The sequence below is a fragment of the Phocoena phocoena genome, chromosome 10, assembly GCF_963924675.1.
Source record: "Phocoena phocoena chromosome 10, mPhoPho1.1, whole genome shotgun sequence".
NCBI lineage: Eukaryota > Metazoa > Chordata > Mammalia > Artiodactyla > Phocoenidae > Phocoena > Phocoena phocoena.
The window spans coordinates 43602548-43620302 of NC_089228.1; the positions used below are offsets into that span (position 1 = coordinate 43602548).

The 17755-nt window shown below is 54.6% G+C and overlaps 1 protein-coding gene across 1 annotated transcript; it reads right to left on the reverse strand.

The window, feature by feature from the left end:
* Positions 1-1070: 1070 nt before the first annotated feature.
* CSRNP1 (cysteine and serine rich nuclear protein 1) lies at positions 1071-13353 on the reverse strand. The gene is made up of 5 exons (XM_065885645.1): positions 13158-13353; positions 6494-6745; positions 4155-4414; positions 3328-3642; positions 1071-3232 (listed from the first exon to the last, which is right to left on the reverse strand). The coding sequence occupies exons 2-5, from the start codon at positions 6705-6707 to the stop codon at positions 2252-2254; spliced, it is 1770 nt and encodes a 589-aa protein (XP_065741717.1). The 5' UTR covers positions 6708-6745; positions 13158-13353; the 3' UTR covers positions 1071-2251.
* Positions 13354-17755: the final 4402 nt, after the last annotated feature.

A 17755-nucleotide genomic window follows, 5' to 3' on the forward strand; every position in this document is an offset into this window, starting at 1 on the left:
GTGACTATGTCTACACATATCCTGAGGCAAGCGATAGATACCTAAAGGGTGACAGAACTGGCAAAAAAAAGAGGATAAAACATACAGAAATAGAGCAGACACATGAAAACAGAATGGGAAGTCAGACACGCACCCGAGGCTTACATGTTCCAGGCACTCCTCTGAGCACTGGGTGCATATAACTGAGCAAGCTTGTGAGGTAAGCAGTGTTATTATTTGGACAATACGGGGGACACCCAGGCACAGAGAGGGGAAGTAATTTGCACAAGTCACCTCACTAGTTAGTATAAGAGCTGGGATTCGAACCCTGGGACTCTGGGTCTGTGCTCTTAACAAGTAAGCCATAGAGAGGAAATAAGGGGTTCCCAGCATAGGCAGAGAATTAGAGCAAGAAAACGGAGACCCAAGTCAGGTCTTTTTGGTGACCCCTCCTAGCATTTATATAAATCATTATTATTCCTAGAGGGGAGGTCAACCTTGCTCCTCAGGCCCCCAGACTGGGGCCTCCTGGGGCAGGGTGCAGCCTGCTCTTCTGGCCTTTGGCCCAACCTGCTAGAGACAGGTCAGACAGGTCTGGCTGGTGCAGATGGATGAGGTTCTGCAGCTTCTGGTGCTCAGGTCCCCAAGGACCTCAGCAACTCAGTCCCACATAAGGCCTGCACCAGCCATATCCCACTGCCCGCTTCACCCTCGAGGCCAGGCCCCAGCTCAGTACGGGTGAGTGGGAAGAAGTAAGCCCACACCCATCCCACACAGACAGCCCTGTCCCAGAAGACTGCCCTGCTGCTCCCCACCACCATCCAGGTGACCACTGGAGATGGCTTCATCCAAGGGGAAAACTGCTCCATCGGCCCGGCCAGCCTCTTCTCACTGGCTTCCTGTCTCTGAGTTGACTGGCTGGCATGGAGAGGGCCAGTGTCCCCCACTTCTATCCCCAACACAGCCTCAATGTCCATACTGCCCAGCAGGGCCTGCCTCCCCCTCCTCCTCCCTCCTCACTGCCACCTGAGGGTGTACTTGTGCTCCTGGTCCCACAAATGTGCTCCCAGATCCACAAACAGACCACACTGAAAAATAGAGCCTCTTTATTGGTACCTGTAAGCTCAGGTACAAGGTGTTCCCACAAGCTCGCAGGCTGGCAAGGCCTCCTAGGCAAGAGGGCAGGCCCAGAGACTGGGCTTCTTGGCACAGACACAGAAAAATGAATAAATTACAGTTCTAATACTCAGGGACAATATAGAAACTATGATGCGAAATTCAACATCTGCAAACAAAGGGCATGAAAGCCATAACGAGCCACCCCTTGCCCCTGGCCAACTGGCCTTAGGGTACAGGCAGGTGGACCAGGCTGGAGTGCGTGCCTGGAAAGCCCTGAGTGGTCAGGGGCGTGCTACAGGCCCTGGGGCAGCCCCTTGCCCTCTCTGGGCCTCCTGCTTCCCCCTCCTACATTGATGGGCTTGGAATAAAAGCTGCAGCCTTTGGGGAGGGGGAAGATGGGGCAGAGGACAGGAAGGAGAGGGGGCTGTGTGGGGCAGAAGAGGGTTTTGGTCACGGTTGGTCAGCCCAGCCCCTCCCCCTGCCCAGATGCTGTCCCAGGCCAGCCCCGGCTTGCTCAGCCAGCCGAAGCAGGGCAGCTGCCACATTAGACAGAGGGCTCAAATCCATGCCTGGTCTACACCAAAGCCCCGGCAAGGGCAGGGCTGCAGGACTAAAAGGCAAAGGGACTCGCAGGGGTCTGTGCCCCACCCCAACCCTAGCATTGCCTGCCAGCCACCTAGTCTCCAAATAAATTATGGAAATAAATTATAGTCTTCACAGTCCAGAGAATTCAGCCACCCATGAGTCTAGGGCTCAGGGTGGCAGAAGAAGCCTTAAGAAGTGGCTGATTTCAGCCCCGTGTGGCTGTCTTTGGGCTTACAAACATCATACAAGACCAAAAAAGAGTCTGCAAAGCTCCAGGGGAGCCACATTTCTTCCTGCTCCTGGCACGGCCATGGAAGTGGAAGAGAGGGTGTGGGCATACGGGGGACCAGGCGGCTGAAAGGGGAAGTGCCCCCCCCACCCCGTCCCGCTTCAGCACAGAAGGTTACAAAAATAAATAAATAAATCCAGAGTGTTGCATGAAAATTAGGAGTGCCCACATGGGAGCCAGCCAATGGGAGACGGTTACATACAGGCAGACCTCAGGGAGCCCCCAATTACAACGAAGCAGCAACAGGGCTCTTGGGGCCGGGAAAAGGCACCCTAACCCTCACACAGACACAGGCTCCACCAGCGACGCTGGGGCAGTGTCCTCAAACAACTGGCCATCCATGAAGGGAGCCAGGGCCTCGGCGGCTGGCTCAGACAAGCCCATGATGGACTCCAGGAAGCACGTGCTGGCGTCCCCAGGGGGAGAAAAGGCAGGCAGGGCGAAGTGGGCCGCCTCAAGGTTGTCCAGGCTATCAGACACCTTTTGGGAGGTGTAGTGGGGCCCCAGACTATAGTCTGGCAGGGCCTGGAGCAGCTTGAAGGAGTCACAGGAGGACAAGCTCAGGTCCACTGAGCTGCTCTGGCCGGCATCCGTGATGGCTGGCACCAGGGGGCCGGGGAGGCTGCCTTCCCCCAAGCTTTCAAGGCCACTATTGAGGAGGCAGCTGGCATCCAGGTTGGCGTTTTCATCCAGGATGCCTGACGCGAGGCTGGAGCTGGAATAGCTGTGGGTCCAGCTGGCCAGGCCAGTGGGGTCACCGGTACCAAAGATGTCAGCTGGGTGGAAGCAGCTGAGGTTGTCCAGGCTGCCCACACCCCCTTCCTCCTCCTCCTCCCCCTCTCCACCCAGGTCAGAGTCACTGAAGCTCAGGATCCGAGCCAGGCTGTCATCGTCCACTCCGGGCTGGAAGCCGGGGCCAGGCAGGGCCGGGTGGGCAGAGCCACTGGGTGCCTCGCTGCTGCTCGATGCTGTGGACGAATCGGTCATGTCGCTGCTGCAGCTGTTGTCTCCCAGCTCGCTGCTCACGGGGGGCTTGGCCAGTGGGAACGTGGGGGCCAGGACCTGCTCACTGGGGCTGAATGTGGCACCCTGGGCCGGCGCCTCCAGCTCCCCAAGGCTCTCGGCCCCCTGCTCCAGCTGCAGGCGGGTGAGCGTGTGAATGAAATGGGTCTGAACTCGCACCTGATTAAATTCCACACGGCCCTTAGGGTTCTCACAGCCCTCTCTGCAGCAACCACAGGGGAACGCTGTGTGGTCCATCTGCAAAGAAAGCAGAGGTGCAGGTGAGGATCCAGCAGAGCCCGGAGAAGGCCCTGACTCAGGCTCGCCTTCCCAGCCCCGCCTGGCTCCCGTACCTGGCACTTGATGCCCGCCAGGCTACAGCTGCAGGTCTCAGGGTCACAGACCCTGTCACAGCGACAGCCACAGTCCTCCCGGGACTGGCGCAGGGCCTGCAGCTCTCGCTTCTCCTCGCGATCGATCCTCCGCACGCCCGAGGCCCGCAGCAGAGCCCGCCGCTTCCGGGCTGGGTAGGGCTGGAGGAAGGTCATTTCCTCCAACTGGCCACCTGCCACGGCCACTGCCAAATCCTCCTCCACAGAGGCATCATCTATAGTGTCCACTGTTAGCGGCAGGCTGGCCTCCGTCTTGGGTATCCCGGCCTCCGAAAGCTGTGTCCAGAGAAGAGAGGAGGGACTTGAGAGGCAGACACGGATGCAGTTTCTGGCAGCATCGGTCACTTGATAAATAATAAATCACCCCCTGCCATGTGCTTACTCTCTCTGGGCTGGGCACTGTGGATGCCATAGTGAATGGGACAGCCAAGAAAAACACCCTTAGGGCGTTTGCAAACAGGTTTCGTATTCATGTTATCCCCCAGTTCGTGGACAAACCCCCTCCCCCAGACAGATACACCGACCCCCCCTGTCCCATCCACTCCCCCTTCCCAGTGAGGTCAGGCATATTCAGGCACCACGTCCCCAGCCCTGCAGCAAACAGGAGACCTTCTATACCCATCTGCCTGCAGAGAATTTGGCAGCAAACCCTGATCAGGCCAATCACAGCCCCACAGGCCTCCCACAAACACAACAAGCAAATCGGCATCCACCCTGACACCTGTCCCCCCAAGGCTAGGACTTCAGAGCAACTCCTAGGGCGAGGGCCATGCAGAGGGTCTCCCCACCTTCCATCTCAGCGCCTCCAGCTTCTCCTCCTTCAAGCGTAGACGCAGCTTCTCTTGCCGTGCCCGGGCTTGCTCCTGCGTAAACTCGGCCAGGGAGAAGCGGCGGTAGGCACTGTGGCGGGAGGCCATACCCAGGGTGCAGCCGCCGCGGCTGGGCACACTGGTGAAGCCCTGGCACCGAGGGAAGTAGAAGACAGTGATGCCATCGAAGGCTACCCGGCCTGGGCGCTTCCGGGGGGCCCGCTTCAGGATGGACAGGGCTGGAAGGCAGGCAGGGGAGGGGCAGGCATTAGTTCTCTGTGAGGCAGGGCCTAACCCCCAGGAGGTGATGCTGAACCCTCTCTCCTCACACCCCAAAAAAGAAATGGATCTGAGCCTAGGAGCCGGCCTGGCCGAGACTGGAGCTGGTAAAATGCAACATCACCCTATGTCAACACTGGCTCATTGTTATTTACCAGTCCAAATGAGAGCATTAAATATCTTTCCCGACCTTAGTAGCCATTTACAGTTCCCCTGCACAGTTTTCTATAGTTCTTTTTTTTTTTTTTTTTTTTTTTTTTGTAGCAGGGGGTGTGGTGAGTGCCATGCAGCATGCGGGATCTTAGTTTCCTGACCAGGGATGGAACCCGTGCCCCCTGCAGTGGAAGCACGGAGTCTTAACCACTGGGCCACCAGGGAAGTCCCTCTATAGTTCTTAAAAAATTTATTTGTAGGAGCTTTTTATATATACTCAATATTAGACATTAATCATCTAACCTATCTGTGCAAATATTTTAGTCCTTTTTTTAACATCTTTATTGGAGTATAGTTGCTTTACAATGTTGTGTTAGTTTCTGCTAGTCCTTTATTTTTGCTTGTGGGCTTTTACGAAATAATTTCTAAGGTTTATATAATCAAAAGTATATTGAGCTCTTCCTTTATAGCTTCTGTATTTTGCAACAAGCTCAGAAAGGTCTACCCTTTATAAGTTATTAAGTATGTTGATTAGTAAGCTATGTATTGGCATATTCGATATATATATTGGTATATATATTATTGATTTTTATTAGGTTGAACCATAAGAAGTTACCATGAAATAATCAAATCTTAGCAATTTCATATAGTTAAACTTAATATATTAATTTTGTACCCAGCTACCTGAGGGAATTCCCTTCTAATAGGTTTTCTGTATACATATTCTGGAATTTATCATGTAGTCGAACACCTGCAAATCATGGCAATTTCGCCTGTCCCAATCCAGTATATTTCTCATTCTCTTTGCTAACTGAATTGTCTAGCACTTCCTGAACAATGTCAACTAACAGTGGTGACAGACAGTGTCCTCATCTTGTTCCTGACTAAGTGGGACTGCTTCCAGTATTTCCTCATTAATTGTAATGCCAGGTTTTAGGTTGAGACATATATTTTTTTTATCATTTAAGGTAGAATTTACTTATTCTTATCATACAGAGGGTCTTATCTGGAAGGAATATTACATGTTATCAAATATTCTTTCAGTATCTACAGCGGCTCTTATATTTTTCCTCCTCTGACATAGTCATTTGGTAAACTATGTTGATTAGATTTTATAGTATTAAACCACCCTTGTATTTCCAAAGTAAACCCATAGTAGTTTAGTCAGTTAATGTACTGTTAGATCCTATCTGGTAAAAATTATACTTTTTCATGTATAATGTACAGATATGCATATAGTACATAAATAGACATATCTGTGGTATTAAGACATCATGGTGGGGAGGATCAGGAAGAAAATGTCTCAGTGGGCTCCTTGGGGTTTGGGGTGCAATAATGAAAAATACGGTTGAGAAACACTGCTCTAGGGCCATCTTTGTCAGTTTGGAATCAGACTTACGCAAGCTTGAAAAAATAACTGGGAAAAAACCTTTTCACTGCGTTCAGGCAAAGCCAAACAGCGTTTTGCTAGGCGAGGGACCGGCCTGACAGGCCCCTCAGCACAGAAGCGTGGGGTGTGGGACTCGGGCAGTTCAGCTGGTAGAGGATAGGGAGCCAGCTGGAGAAACAAAACAGGAACTGAGGGACAGAGCTGGGCGGGAAGGCCCCAGGGCCACTGAGGAGCCCTGCCCTGAACATGATGACTTATAAGCTGGAGAGTCCCAAGGTTAAAGGTGAATGTAGCTGGACCCAAGTGCCTCTGGACAGGGGGCATTCCCAAGTGACCCCCGTAGGACAGGAAGTGGATGAGGTGGGGAGTCAAGTAGGGAAGCTAAAGCCATGGGGACACGACCTCCAGAGGCCAGAACGACTTCATCAGGGCCCCCCAATTTCATCTTCAGGAAGGAAAGAGGGGTGTAATGCGTTCCCAGGGTGAAGGGACTCACGGGTGAAACTTCGGGGGCCACAGAAGTTGCGGTCAGGCAAGGGCATCTGATCCCAGGGGCCTTCTTCATCCGAGTCCCAAGACAGGGAGGCCGAAGAGCTCGGGGAGCAGGAGGGAGAGTGGCGGCCCGAGGAGGACAAAGAGGAGGAGGACGAGCAGAGTGAGGAGGAGTCCTCATCCAGCTGGTCGAACTTCCTCTTCAGCAGCCCAGTCATGGTGGTGAGGGGTACTCTGGGGTCTGGGCACAGACAGCCTGGAACAGGAAGGGGAAAGCTCTAGATGGCAGGCCTGAGGGCGGAGGTGGGCACCCAGCCCTGGTCATCACCTCTCCCACCCACCCTCCAAGGCAACCCAGGCCCTCCCCGAGGAGCCCTACATGCCAGGGCCACATCTCTAGTAGGCTTCTTTGCACCAGACGGAGCACTGAGATCCAAACCCTCGTCCTGGCCCTTACAGACTCCCGCCACCTCTGCCCAAAAGCCCTCCTGGGACAGCACCGGGCACCTTCCCCTCTACCTCCTGTAACCCACCTACACACATGCACACGCCAGACTGACAGATGGACCGACAGACCTCAGCCTGGCCACGCTCATTCCCCGGCAGGAATCCTGGGGCTGACTCACTGGCTGGGTGATTCACACAGCTGCATCTGTGTGCCTTTGTGTGTGTGAGGCTGGGCGCACGCCGACAGCCTGCACGGCCCTCGTACAGTGGCTCCTCCTCCTCCTCCTGCCCCTAGCACACCCACAGGCACGCCACCCGCACACCCCAGCAACGGGCCCTCGTTAGGGGCCAGGCTGACCAGGACTCAGGGAACAGCGTGGCTTTGACACCAGCCCCGATTTCCAACGTCCAACTTCCCTGTGATGGAGCTGCTTGGACTCTCCCTTAGAAACCCCCGCCCACAAGAGAAGTCCCCGGCCTCCAGGCCTGACTAGGGCCAGAGCCACCTGGGCTTTGTGTCTCTTTAGCATCTCCTGTTTGATCTTCAAAATTCACCTTCATCTTGCCTTCCACTCCAATATCTAACCCTGTTTGTTTGAAATAACTTCCTAGGGAAATTATTTTCTCCCCTTAAAAAAAAAACAACCCTCTTCTAGTAAAACTGACCGGCCAAGACGACACTCTCCCGTCCGTAGCTGGGTGACTTGGAGCACCCCAGGATACACTGCTCGCTGTGTCTCCCCTTTAGGGGTCTCAGCCCTCCAAAGGAGTGCAACCAGAGATTCCCACAGCTTGGCTGGCCTCAACCGAGTGGAGGGCACTTGGGGCTCCTTCCCTTAAATGCTGCAGCAAATAACAACCCCTTCCACTGCTTGGGAATCCCCAAAGGACTCGGTCCTTAGGGCTGAGCCCAGCTACCCTGTCTCTCTGTGCCTCCTGAGCACTCAGGGCTGGGCCCCAGGAGGTCACTAGGAGGAAGGGGAAACGATGCAGAGGCCCCAGTGCTGGAGAGCCCCTCCCCCACTGCCATCACAGGAAATGAGAGTGAACAGGAAAAACCAACCAGAAGGCTGGCAATCTCCCCTACTCAGGTGTCCTTTCTAAACACCCCTATCCCCGTTTGCCTAGCCTTCCACAAAGTCTGTGGATCCCAGACCCAGGCAGTATGCCGTCAACCAACTTGCTAGATGAAATTCATCCCAGGGACAGCCTCTCCCCACAGGCACATGAGCAGCAAGAGAAGCTCCCCGACTTGCCAACCCTCCAACAACAACGGTCCCAGGGAAGGAGGACGCACAGGTGTTTCCGGGGGCTTCTCAGCAAACAGTTTCTCAGGCTTGGCACCACCCCCCACCCCCCAGGGTCAAACCACAAACAAACACAACCCAGCTCTCCGCTGACCTGAAGGCTCTCACAGGAGATGCGGGAACTCATGGCCCAGAGGCAGGCATACACACACATATACACAAGCAGACAGAGCACAGAGGCACCCAGACACAGAAACACACAAGGACAAACCACAACCCACGCATCTTGTCCCCACCACAATCCCGTTGGGAGACCCCATCCTTTCCCAAACTCTAGATGCTGTCTACAGGGTGCTGAATGCTGTCCTAATCACACACCTAAGCCTGAGATTCCCCCGAACCAAAGGCTCACTTGGTCTCTCTGCCTGGCCATCCCTTAGAAACAAAATTCTGCAGGCCCCAAATCGAACCCCTTGTCTCTGTTCCCCACCCCCCATGCCATCTGTTCCTCTTCCTGTGTTCCCTATCTTAGTAACAGCACTGCCACCCACCCACTTACTCAAGCCAGAAACCTGCAGTCATCCTCAACTCCTTCCTGTCTCCCTCCATCCACATCCAGTCACCCAGTCCTGGAAGTACACATTAGCTCATTTAAGCCACAAAAGGCCAGGCACAGACTTGGTAGGTATCACGGAGGCCACCCAGCATAGTGTTAAGAAAACCTTGGCTCCAGAACCAGACTGCTTACATTCGAACCCTGTCTTGGCTATCAGTTGGCTGGGTGACCCTGGGCAAGTTCCTTAACTTCTCTGTGTCTTCAATTCTTTGTCTTACAACCTCACAGGGATGGGAAGTTTATGTGAATCATTACATGTCAGGTTCTTAGAACAGTGGTAAATGCTTGGTGAATGTGTCATTCTACACTGAGAAAGAAAGAGCTCCTGGATACACACAATACAGATGGATCTCACTGATATCATGTTGAGTGACGGAAGCCAGACACAAGATTACATGTGAATGAAGTTCAAGAAAAGGCAAACCCAATCAGTGATGATACAATTCAGAATCGTGGTTATCCAGCAAGTGGGAAGGGCATGCACTGGGGACAGTCATGAGGGAATTTTCCCGGGGGCGGGAGGGGGGGGGGGCGGGGTCGTGGGTGAGGGGTGTCTAGAAATATTCTATGTTGATCTGGGTGGTGGTTCCATGAGTGTCTAAAACATCTCACTGTACACATAAGATTCATATACTTTGTGCATCTTACGTATGTAAGTCTGTAATTCTGTAAGTCTGTTACCCCTTTGTCTCTGTTCCACTGCTACTACCCATGTCCCCTGCCTCTGTTTCTGCCCTCTGCCCGCAGCCACTCTTTACCCTACAGCTAGAGTGATCTTATTAAACCGCGTGTTTATCTACTGCCACCCCCATGCAGAAAATCATTCCCTAACGGGAGCCCTTAGGATCAAGTCCACAATTCCCCAAGTCCACAAAGAGGCTGATAAAGGCCTGGCTGCTGCCTCCCCTCCAGATTCATCATGCAAGACTCTCCCCAGCCCCCTCACTTTATGCTCCAGCTGAACTTGCAGTTGCCCAAATGGCCATAACCTGCTCACCTCCTGGCCTTTGCACAAGCTGGAACCCAGCCTCACTCCCCTTTAGAAGTCATCTCCAAGAAGGCCTCCCTGAAACCCTCACTCCTCCCCACTACATGCCTCTCTGGGCTCCCGTGGGCTCTGGGGTTCCCCCATCGCAGCCCTTACGGGCCCTTCCTGCAATGGTCTCACTGCTCATCTCCCTCATGCCAGGCTGAAGGCCTCTCGGCCTGATCGGCACTGTGCCTGTGCCTGGAATAGAGTCTGGCACAGAGAAGCCTCCTGAGGACCATCAGAGGTAGGCAGCTGACGCTGCAGATCAGGTATACACAGGGAAACAATTTAGGCACATGAGGTCACGGGGGTGCACTGGTCAGTGTGCCCTCCTCCTGCTCCTGTCACAGTTAGTTGGAGGGGAGGACGTGCCCATCCCCCAACCTGTGCCTGAGGGTTTGAGTAAGAATAGCACCCAGAAGGAGGTAGCTCTGAGAGCAGGAAAAGGAAGCTCAGGCTGCAGGCAGGTGCCAACACAGGCATCCCAGGAGGTTCCCCAAGAGTAAACAAATAGAAGGAGTGTTAAGGAAGCAGGTTCAAGCCAGACACCCTGGCTCTGCCTCAGGGATGTCTACAGACTGGGAGCTTAAGGTGAGGGGGTTATAAACTCCAAGGCTGCAGACAGGGAAACGGGGACACAGGAAAGCTACAGCCCGTGGTGCAGGTTCTAATGATGAGCACCCAGCAAAATCTGCAGACCTGGAAATGGGAAATCATCTCCTCCCTGACACTGGGGAGGAGGAAGAGCCCCTGGCTCTTGTGCTCCGCCACCCGACCTAGGGATCCAGAGGCTGAGAGAGGCAGAGGCAGATGAGACAAAAAGACTCAGCCAGAGACAGGAGAGGCCAAGTCAGAAAAGGAATGAAAGATAGTGAAAGAGTCCAAGAAAAGTGTCAGACAGTGAGTCAGAGGGTGGGGGAGGGGCCCTCAGCAGCTACCCAGGAATCAAGATCCTGACCGTGGCACCGTTCCCAGGGTGAGCACAGCCCCCTCCGAGGGTCCTGGAGGAAGGAAAAGCAATTCCCAGGAGCCTGCTCAGACAGAAATACCACACCCCCAAGGAGCCCCGGAGACAGGCCCTGAATCGAAGAGAACCAGGCTTCTTCCGGGATCTGCCTGGGCCCTGAGAATCAGGCCGCCCTGCCGTCACCACCCACAGAAGCTGACAGCCCAGGAGGAGGAGGGGCACCTCCCCACCCTACTAGCCACAACTATCTACACACTCAGGCCACACCATGTGAGCCAAGGGAAGGCCACCTCACCCTGGATACCAGGCAAACAAAGGCTGTTTGGGGGCAGGAATCCCCAGGCCTCTGAAAAGTCACACCAACTCCTCTTCGACCACAGCTGTCCCAATGCCCTGGCCCCCAGTGAGAGCTGGTATTGAGAAGGGGGCACCTTCAGCTGCCTCCACCCTCCTTCAGGAATTTGAAGAATGTCCTTTAACCTCAGAGCCCCAGGCCTTGGCCAGGCCAGGCCAGCTCCCCCCAGTACCTGGGGTCAGATGACCTCGGATCCTCAGGAACTACTTACTGGCAGAAGGAGAGAGCACCTCTGAGCACCTCAGGCCCCCACGGGGACTGGCTAGAAAGGCAGCCAAGGCAGCCCAGAGAGGGCAGGCAGGAAGCCTTGGCACACCCCTCCCCCACCCATCCCTCCAAAAGTGATCCCCGGGAGAGGGGACAGTTCATCAGCCTTGGTCTCCAGGGCCTGGCACTGGGGAGGTGCCAAACGTTTGCTGGCTACATGAGGCAATTGCTCCTGCAGAAAGGAAACTGCACCTGACAGAGACTGCTTCTTCCACCTAAGCAAGGCCCCCTTCACTCTCATTCATTCATTCCTTCAACAAATATTTATGCAGCACCTAAGACATGCCAAGCACTCTGTCACACACCTGGGCATACAGGGAGCAAGACACAGACCAGTGCTGCCCCCTTGAAGTTTTGAGTTTAGCGGGGAGGAGTATAATGAGTTACAAACCGTGCAGAGTGGTAGGATGGAGGGTGGGAGGGGTACAGCTGGGGGTGAAGACAGATCTCTTGGAGTAAAGGATGGGATGTAGGAAAAGCTCCAGAGAGAGAGGGGAGCACAGGAAGCGGGAGGGACTTGAAGAGGAAGAGGCAGAGAGGTGAGGGGGAAGGGACGGCCTGGGAGGGGGCTTCAGGAGCCAGGGAGCCAGGGCAGACAGGGCAGGCTTTAGCCTGAGGGCAAAGGAAGCCACAGAAGGGTTGAAGTAGGGAGTGACAATACCAGATTTGCATTTTAAAAAGATGGCTCAGCAAGGGACAGAAGGGGGTGTGACCGGTTGGACCAAGCTGCCAGAGCTAGGTGAGAGATGACAAGCCAAAGGCTTAGGAGAAAGGGGAAGGGAACCCGGTGACCTCTGGAGGTGGGGACCAAAGAAGGCAGTGATGATGAGGATTTGGGGGTAAGCTATGAGTTCCGCTCTAGAGGACTGTGAGACATCTGAGTGGAGGTGTCGAGTGGGCAGTGGAGCCCGGGAGGGACCCCCTTGTGTCAGGAGTGTGGGCTGTGTGTGACTGTGCCAGGGAGCAGGAGTGACTAAGTGTGTGACGGCTGCTGTAGTGTGGGCATCTCAACAGTGCCGTGCCCGTGTAAGGGCCCCCGGGAGGGGAAACTGAGGACCTGTAGGAAGTACGTGCTGGGGAGGGAGCCGTGCGTGGGGGAAGCCTACGTGTGCCCGCGGGTGACCGGTGTAGCTGCGCCCATGACTCACAGCGGTGGCCTCTGCGTGTGACGGTGACTGACAAACAGGTGAGCGTACGACACAATCCCTCCTCCTCCCTCCCTCCCGGGGTCCGTGACTCACGGAGCCTCACTCCACTCTCACCCCTCCACTCCCTCCCTGACTGACGCCGGGCACTCGCCGCAGCCCCGGCACCCGCCCCCGGGGGGAGCCCGAGGAGGAAGGCGACAAATGTCACCTGCTCCGGCCATGCGAGGAACTTCTGAAAAGTTCTCAGGCAACTGGGTCAAAAGGGAACTCACCCGCGGACGCGCGCCCGTGGCCAGCCCGCCGCCAGCGCGCAACCACGGGGCAGCCACCCGCCCCGCGCTCGGGGCGCCGGGACCTCTTGGGGTCCCGGCGGCGGGGCGGGGAGGGGAGCGGACAACCTGAGACTGTCGCCTCCCGGTCTCCCGACCCGGACTCCGGCCGTGGCGCGTCGTCCGGGGCCGGGCTGTCCCCGCCCCGGCACCCGCTCAAAGTGGCGGGGGGCAAACGGCAGGGTCCGGGAAGCAGCGCGTCCCGTGCGGGACACCCCCTCCTCAAGGTCCCGTCGCCCGGCCCGGAGCCCACGGTGCTCACCTGCGATCCGGACGCTCGCCAAGGGCAACGCCGCGACCCTCGTCCTGGCCGGGAACGCCCCCTGCGCTGCGACCCCGCGCTCGCTCGCTCGCTCGCTCGCTCGCTCGCTCGGTGGGCAGCCGTCGGCCCAGCAGCCCCTCGCTCTGCGCGTCCGGCAGCGGCGGCGGCGGCGGGAGACTGGCTGCGCCCGGCCCCGCCCGCAGCTCCGCCCTCCTCGTCAGTGGAAAACTCCGGGGCTCACGGCGCTGACGCACGCCGGGCCTCCCGCCCGCCGCCCCGCCCAGCCCCGCCCCGTGGCACCGCCCCCACCCCTGCCCCGGAGGCACCGCACCTCCCGGCCGGAGCCAACTTAGCGGCCGCGGGCCTCCCTGTGGACTCTGACCCCGCGCCAGCGCCGCGGCGCTCTCGGCCCCCAGCCTCTCCCGCGCCCCTTCGCCGCCCTACCCCGGGCCCTCTCCCGCGTGCGTTCCGGGAGTCTCTGACACTCCCGGCAGGCCGAGCAGGTCGGGAAGATCCCCACCTCTGCTCGCGGCCCCCGTTTACAGATCGGTACACTGAGGCCCGGAGCAGCGCGGAGCGTCCGTCAGGCCACCCGGCGGTGGCAGAGCCCAGGCCTCCTACACGCCCTAACCGCCACCGAGCCCGAGGCAGTTTACTATAATCCCATCAAACGTTCCCTCCTCTGCCCCCTTCCTACCCCCCACCCCCAGATCGCCTGGAAAGTATACTCTGGGGATGAAACGGGTGGGGGATGGGAGTAGAGATAGGGGGTTGGGGGACAAGGTCATCCTTGGTCCCGACCTTCACCTCTGCATGGGCCAGAGACTCTGCAGAAGCCCTGAGCTAGGGGTTCCTATAACCAGCTTATCCCCATCCCCACCGCCACCCGATCCCTCTCTTTAAAAAGAAGAAAAAAAAAAAGGCTGGTTTCTTCTCAGCCAAACCCTGGCCACTTAAAATGGCCCACTGCCCGCTCTGCTCCCGCCAAGTCCTTTCCTGGGTAGGGGCCAACTCTCCCAGTATTACTGCGCCGGGGAAAGTGTGTGCATGCCCCGGCAGCGAGTTCTGGCCCAGGAACCCACCCTCCGCCCCTCTTCCCAAGCGCTGGTCAGCTCCTACCCACCACGCGTGCCCTGAGCGTTTCTACCCTCACACCTTTCCTGCAGGTGTCCCTCTCGCCTGGAACGCCTTCTTGCCCTCTCGCTGCTTACCAGAATCCCACCGCCTTTAAGGTCTCAGCTTGCACTGCCTCCTCCAGGGAGCCTTCGTGGGAGCCTGACCCTCCCCCCTCCCAGTCTGGCTCCCGCTGCATTCTGGGTTCTTTGACTGTCCTAGAAGAACGCTGTGTGTGACTAGCCCAGCCCTCAGGATTCCCTTCTACCTCACTCCAGGTGGCGGGTGGGGGTGACCTGTCCTGCCTGGATGGCATCTGGGGTAGAGATGATGGTAAGGGCCTCTCTAGCCACAGGTGTGTATGTGGAGGGGGCCAGGAGGGGTCTGCCTGCCCTTTACCTTTCTAAGGAAGAACCCTAGGAGGAATGCAGGTTGGGGGAAGCTACAGCCCCTGTTCCTGCTGGATGCTTTGAATGTGTGTACCTGGGGGGCCTGCAGGGGGGAGGTGTCTGGACAGCTGGAGCCAACCTTTCAGTGACTTACCAGTGCCCTCAGGATGAAGTCTCAACTCTGTGGGGCCTACAAAGCCAGAATAATCAGGTCCTTGCCCACCTTTGCAACCTCACCTCTTTCTTCAAACTCCCACGCCCCACTCACTTCCCTGCTCCTCCATTTTGTCTTTAATGTGTGCACGTCTTTTTACTTGCACATTGTGCTTGTAACATTGCTACAACCTAGTTTTAATTTACACACGAGGTATTCTGTTCTGTACCTCCATAAGTTTCTTCCACCCTAACCTCTGCACTTCCACCCCACGCCCTTGATAACTGCACTCCAGCTCTGATTGCCAGCAGTCAGTTCTTGGGGTGTGTCCTGCTCATCCTGATTTAAACTTCCAAAGATGCTACTCCCCAGCCTGCACCTGCCTTGCACCCACTTAGTTGTATGGTTTCCTTGTGCATTTCCATGTGAGTTGTCTGTGAGCCCTGGGAGGGCAGGGACCATGTCTGACTATCCTTCGTGCTCATTAAGAACATATTGAATAAATTGTCTATGCAGTAAACGTGTACAGGGAGCTGGGGCTCAAGGAGAGGGCAGGGCTGGAAGTGGGGATGGAAGGGTCATCAGCAGACAGCCGGTACCTTGAAGCCCTGGGTGTGGCTGAGACATCTCTGGAGGGAGTTGAAAGGCTACAAAGCTGTGTCCTTTGCTAGAGATGACTCAGCCCTTAGGGCTATGAGGCGGGTGGCTACCCACCCACTCCCACCCCCCTCAAATACTCAGCTGCACTGTCTCCTGTGGCTTCTGGGTGATAGACCTTGCTGGTCCCAAGGAATCACTTCTTCCACTGCCTCCTCCTTCCTGCCTCTAATCCTCTAGGTAGGTCCTCAGGAGACAGGGAGGTCTCTGTGACCTACAGTGGAGTTCTAGTTTTCTCTCTCTCTCTCTCTGTGTGTGTGTGTGTGTGTGAGTCTCTCTCTGTCTCTGTCTCTCAAGTCTTCCAATTTGTGAGATGGGGGCATTAGACCAGAGAACTCCACTACCTTCAACATTCCTTGAGCTAGTTTCTAGAAGATGCTGCCTGCTGATCAGGGAACTGGGTAGAGTTGAGCACTAGTTAATGAGGGTCTCTCAGGCTGTCTCAGTTTGCATCCTGCTGGGCTGTGTATGAGGGAAACCAGACAGGACAGAGACCAGAGCAGGGAGTTGGCAAGGGCTGGAGAGGGGGCTTAGAGCAGGGAGGCCAATGGTTGACAGGGTTTGGGAGGCAGGAAAAGAAGGAGAAAATAAGGGAAAACATAGGAGAATAAAAAGAATCAAATAAGTGATGTGTTTTCTCTAGAAAAGCATCTCCCTGTCCTGGGATGGGCTCACCAGATGTTCCCCAGATGTTGCTGGTGATGAGAAACATCTTCCTCTGGGATCACAAGTAAGCTCTTCCTGTTGGTAGGGAAATGAAGGGTCTGTTCCAAGGCAAGGAGGGTGGGTCTGGAGCAGCATCCATCTGTGACTATGGCACATACATAGGCAAAAACACACCCACACACCCTCAGGGAATTTTTGAATACTTTGGAGAGTCCCACAAGTTTCTCAAACATTCAGCATCCATGGACCACCCAATTTTAGGTAAATAAAAAATTACTACTAGTTTTAAATAGATTTTTTAAATTAAAAATTAATGATGCATTTCCATCCAAAAGATTAAAATTAAAAGGACTTTTTTTTAAGTACTAAATGCAGCAGGATTGAGAATTCATCAGATTTATCATACATTGCTGTTGGGAGGGTAAACTGATACAGTTTGGAAAATAATTTGGCAGTACCTACTAAGGCCAGACTCTATGATCTTATAATTCTACTGCTCTGTATATTCCCAAGAGAAAAAAAGGTGCTTATGTCCACGAAAGACACTTACAAGAATGTTATGGCAGCTTTATTCATAACAGCCTGAAACTAGAAACAACGCAAATGTCCAATAGGTGACTGAGAACAACTACGATTTATCATACAATGAAATATTACACAGCAATGAAAAAGAACAATTGCCTCATATAACGACAAGGATGAATCTTTAAAACATTATGTGGAGTAAAAGAAACCAAGCACGAAAGAGGAATAACTATGATTCCATTTATTTATATGAAGTTTAAAAATAGGCAGAACTAAAGCACAGTGACAGATAATATTACCTTTGTGAGTATTGACTAGGAAGGGTGATGAGCCTTCTGGGGTACTGGAGATGTTCTATATCTTATTCTGGACAATGCTTGGACAAGCATATACATACGTAAAAATTCAAGGTCTACTCTTAAGATTTGTTTATGTCACTGTATGTAAGTCTAACCTTGATAAAAGGAGGGGAGGAGGGGATGACAATCATAGTGCCATAACTGTGAAAGGGATGCGGTTGATCTCAGCTGTCCACCAGTAAGTCTACCTCCTGACCAGTGAGGGATACCTGGGGCTCACAGGTCAGGTTCAGCTCTTTAGGTTTCTCTCCATCTAAATTACTGTAAGAGTTTTATTCCACCATGATTCTTAGGTGCAAGGAGGTTCATGGTTTTTGCATCTAAGGGTTTTATAGTTTTAGCTCTTACATTTATGTCTTTGATCAATTTTGAGTTAATTTTTGTATATGGTATAAGGTCAGAGTCAAGCTTCATTCTTTTGCATGTGAATAGCCAGTTTTCCCAGCACCCTGGCTGAAAAAATATTATTTTTCAAAATCAAATCAAAGTAGCTAAGTCCCAAGGAGAACTTCAACCTCAGTCAGCAGGGACCCTCTCCCATATGCTGCCTCCAAAGTTTGTCTGAGGAGTGGGGATGCCTTCTCTGTCCCAGATGGCCTGGCTCTCTGATCTTCAGTCCATGTTTTCTGCTCATGGGTAGCATGCCCCTATCCACGCCTATGGATTCACAGAGAGTAGGTGGGCTCTGCTGTTTCTGAGCCAACCTTGGTTGTGGGAAGGGAAGGAAGGAGTCTT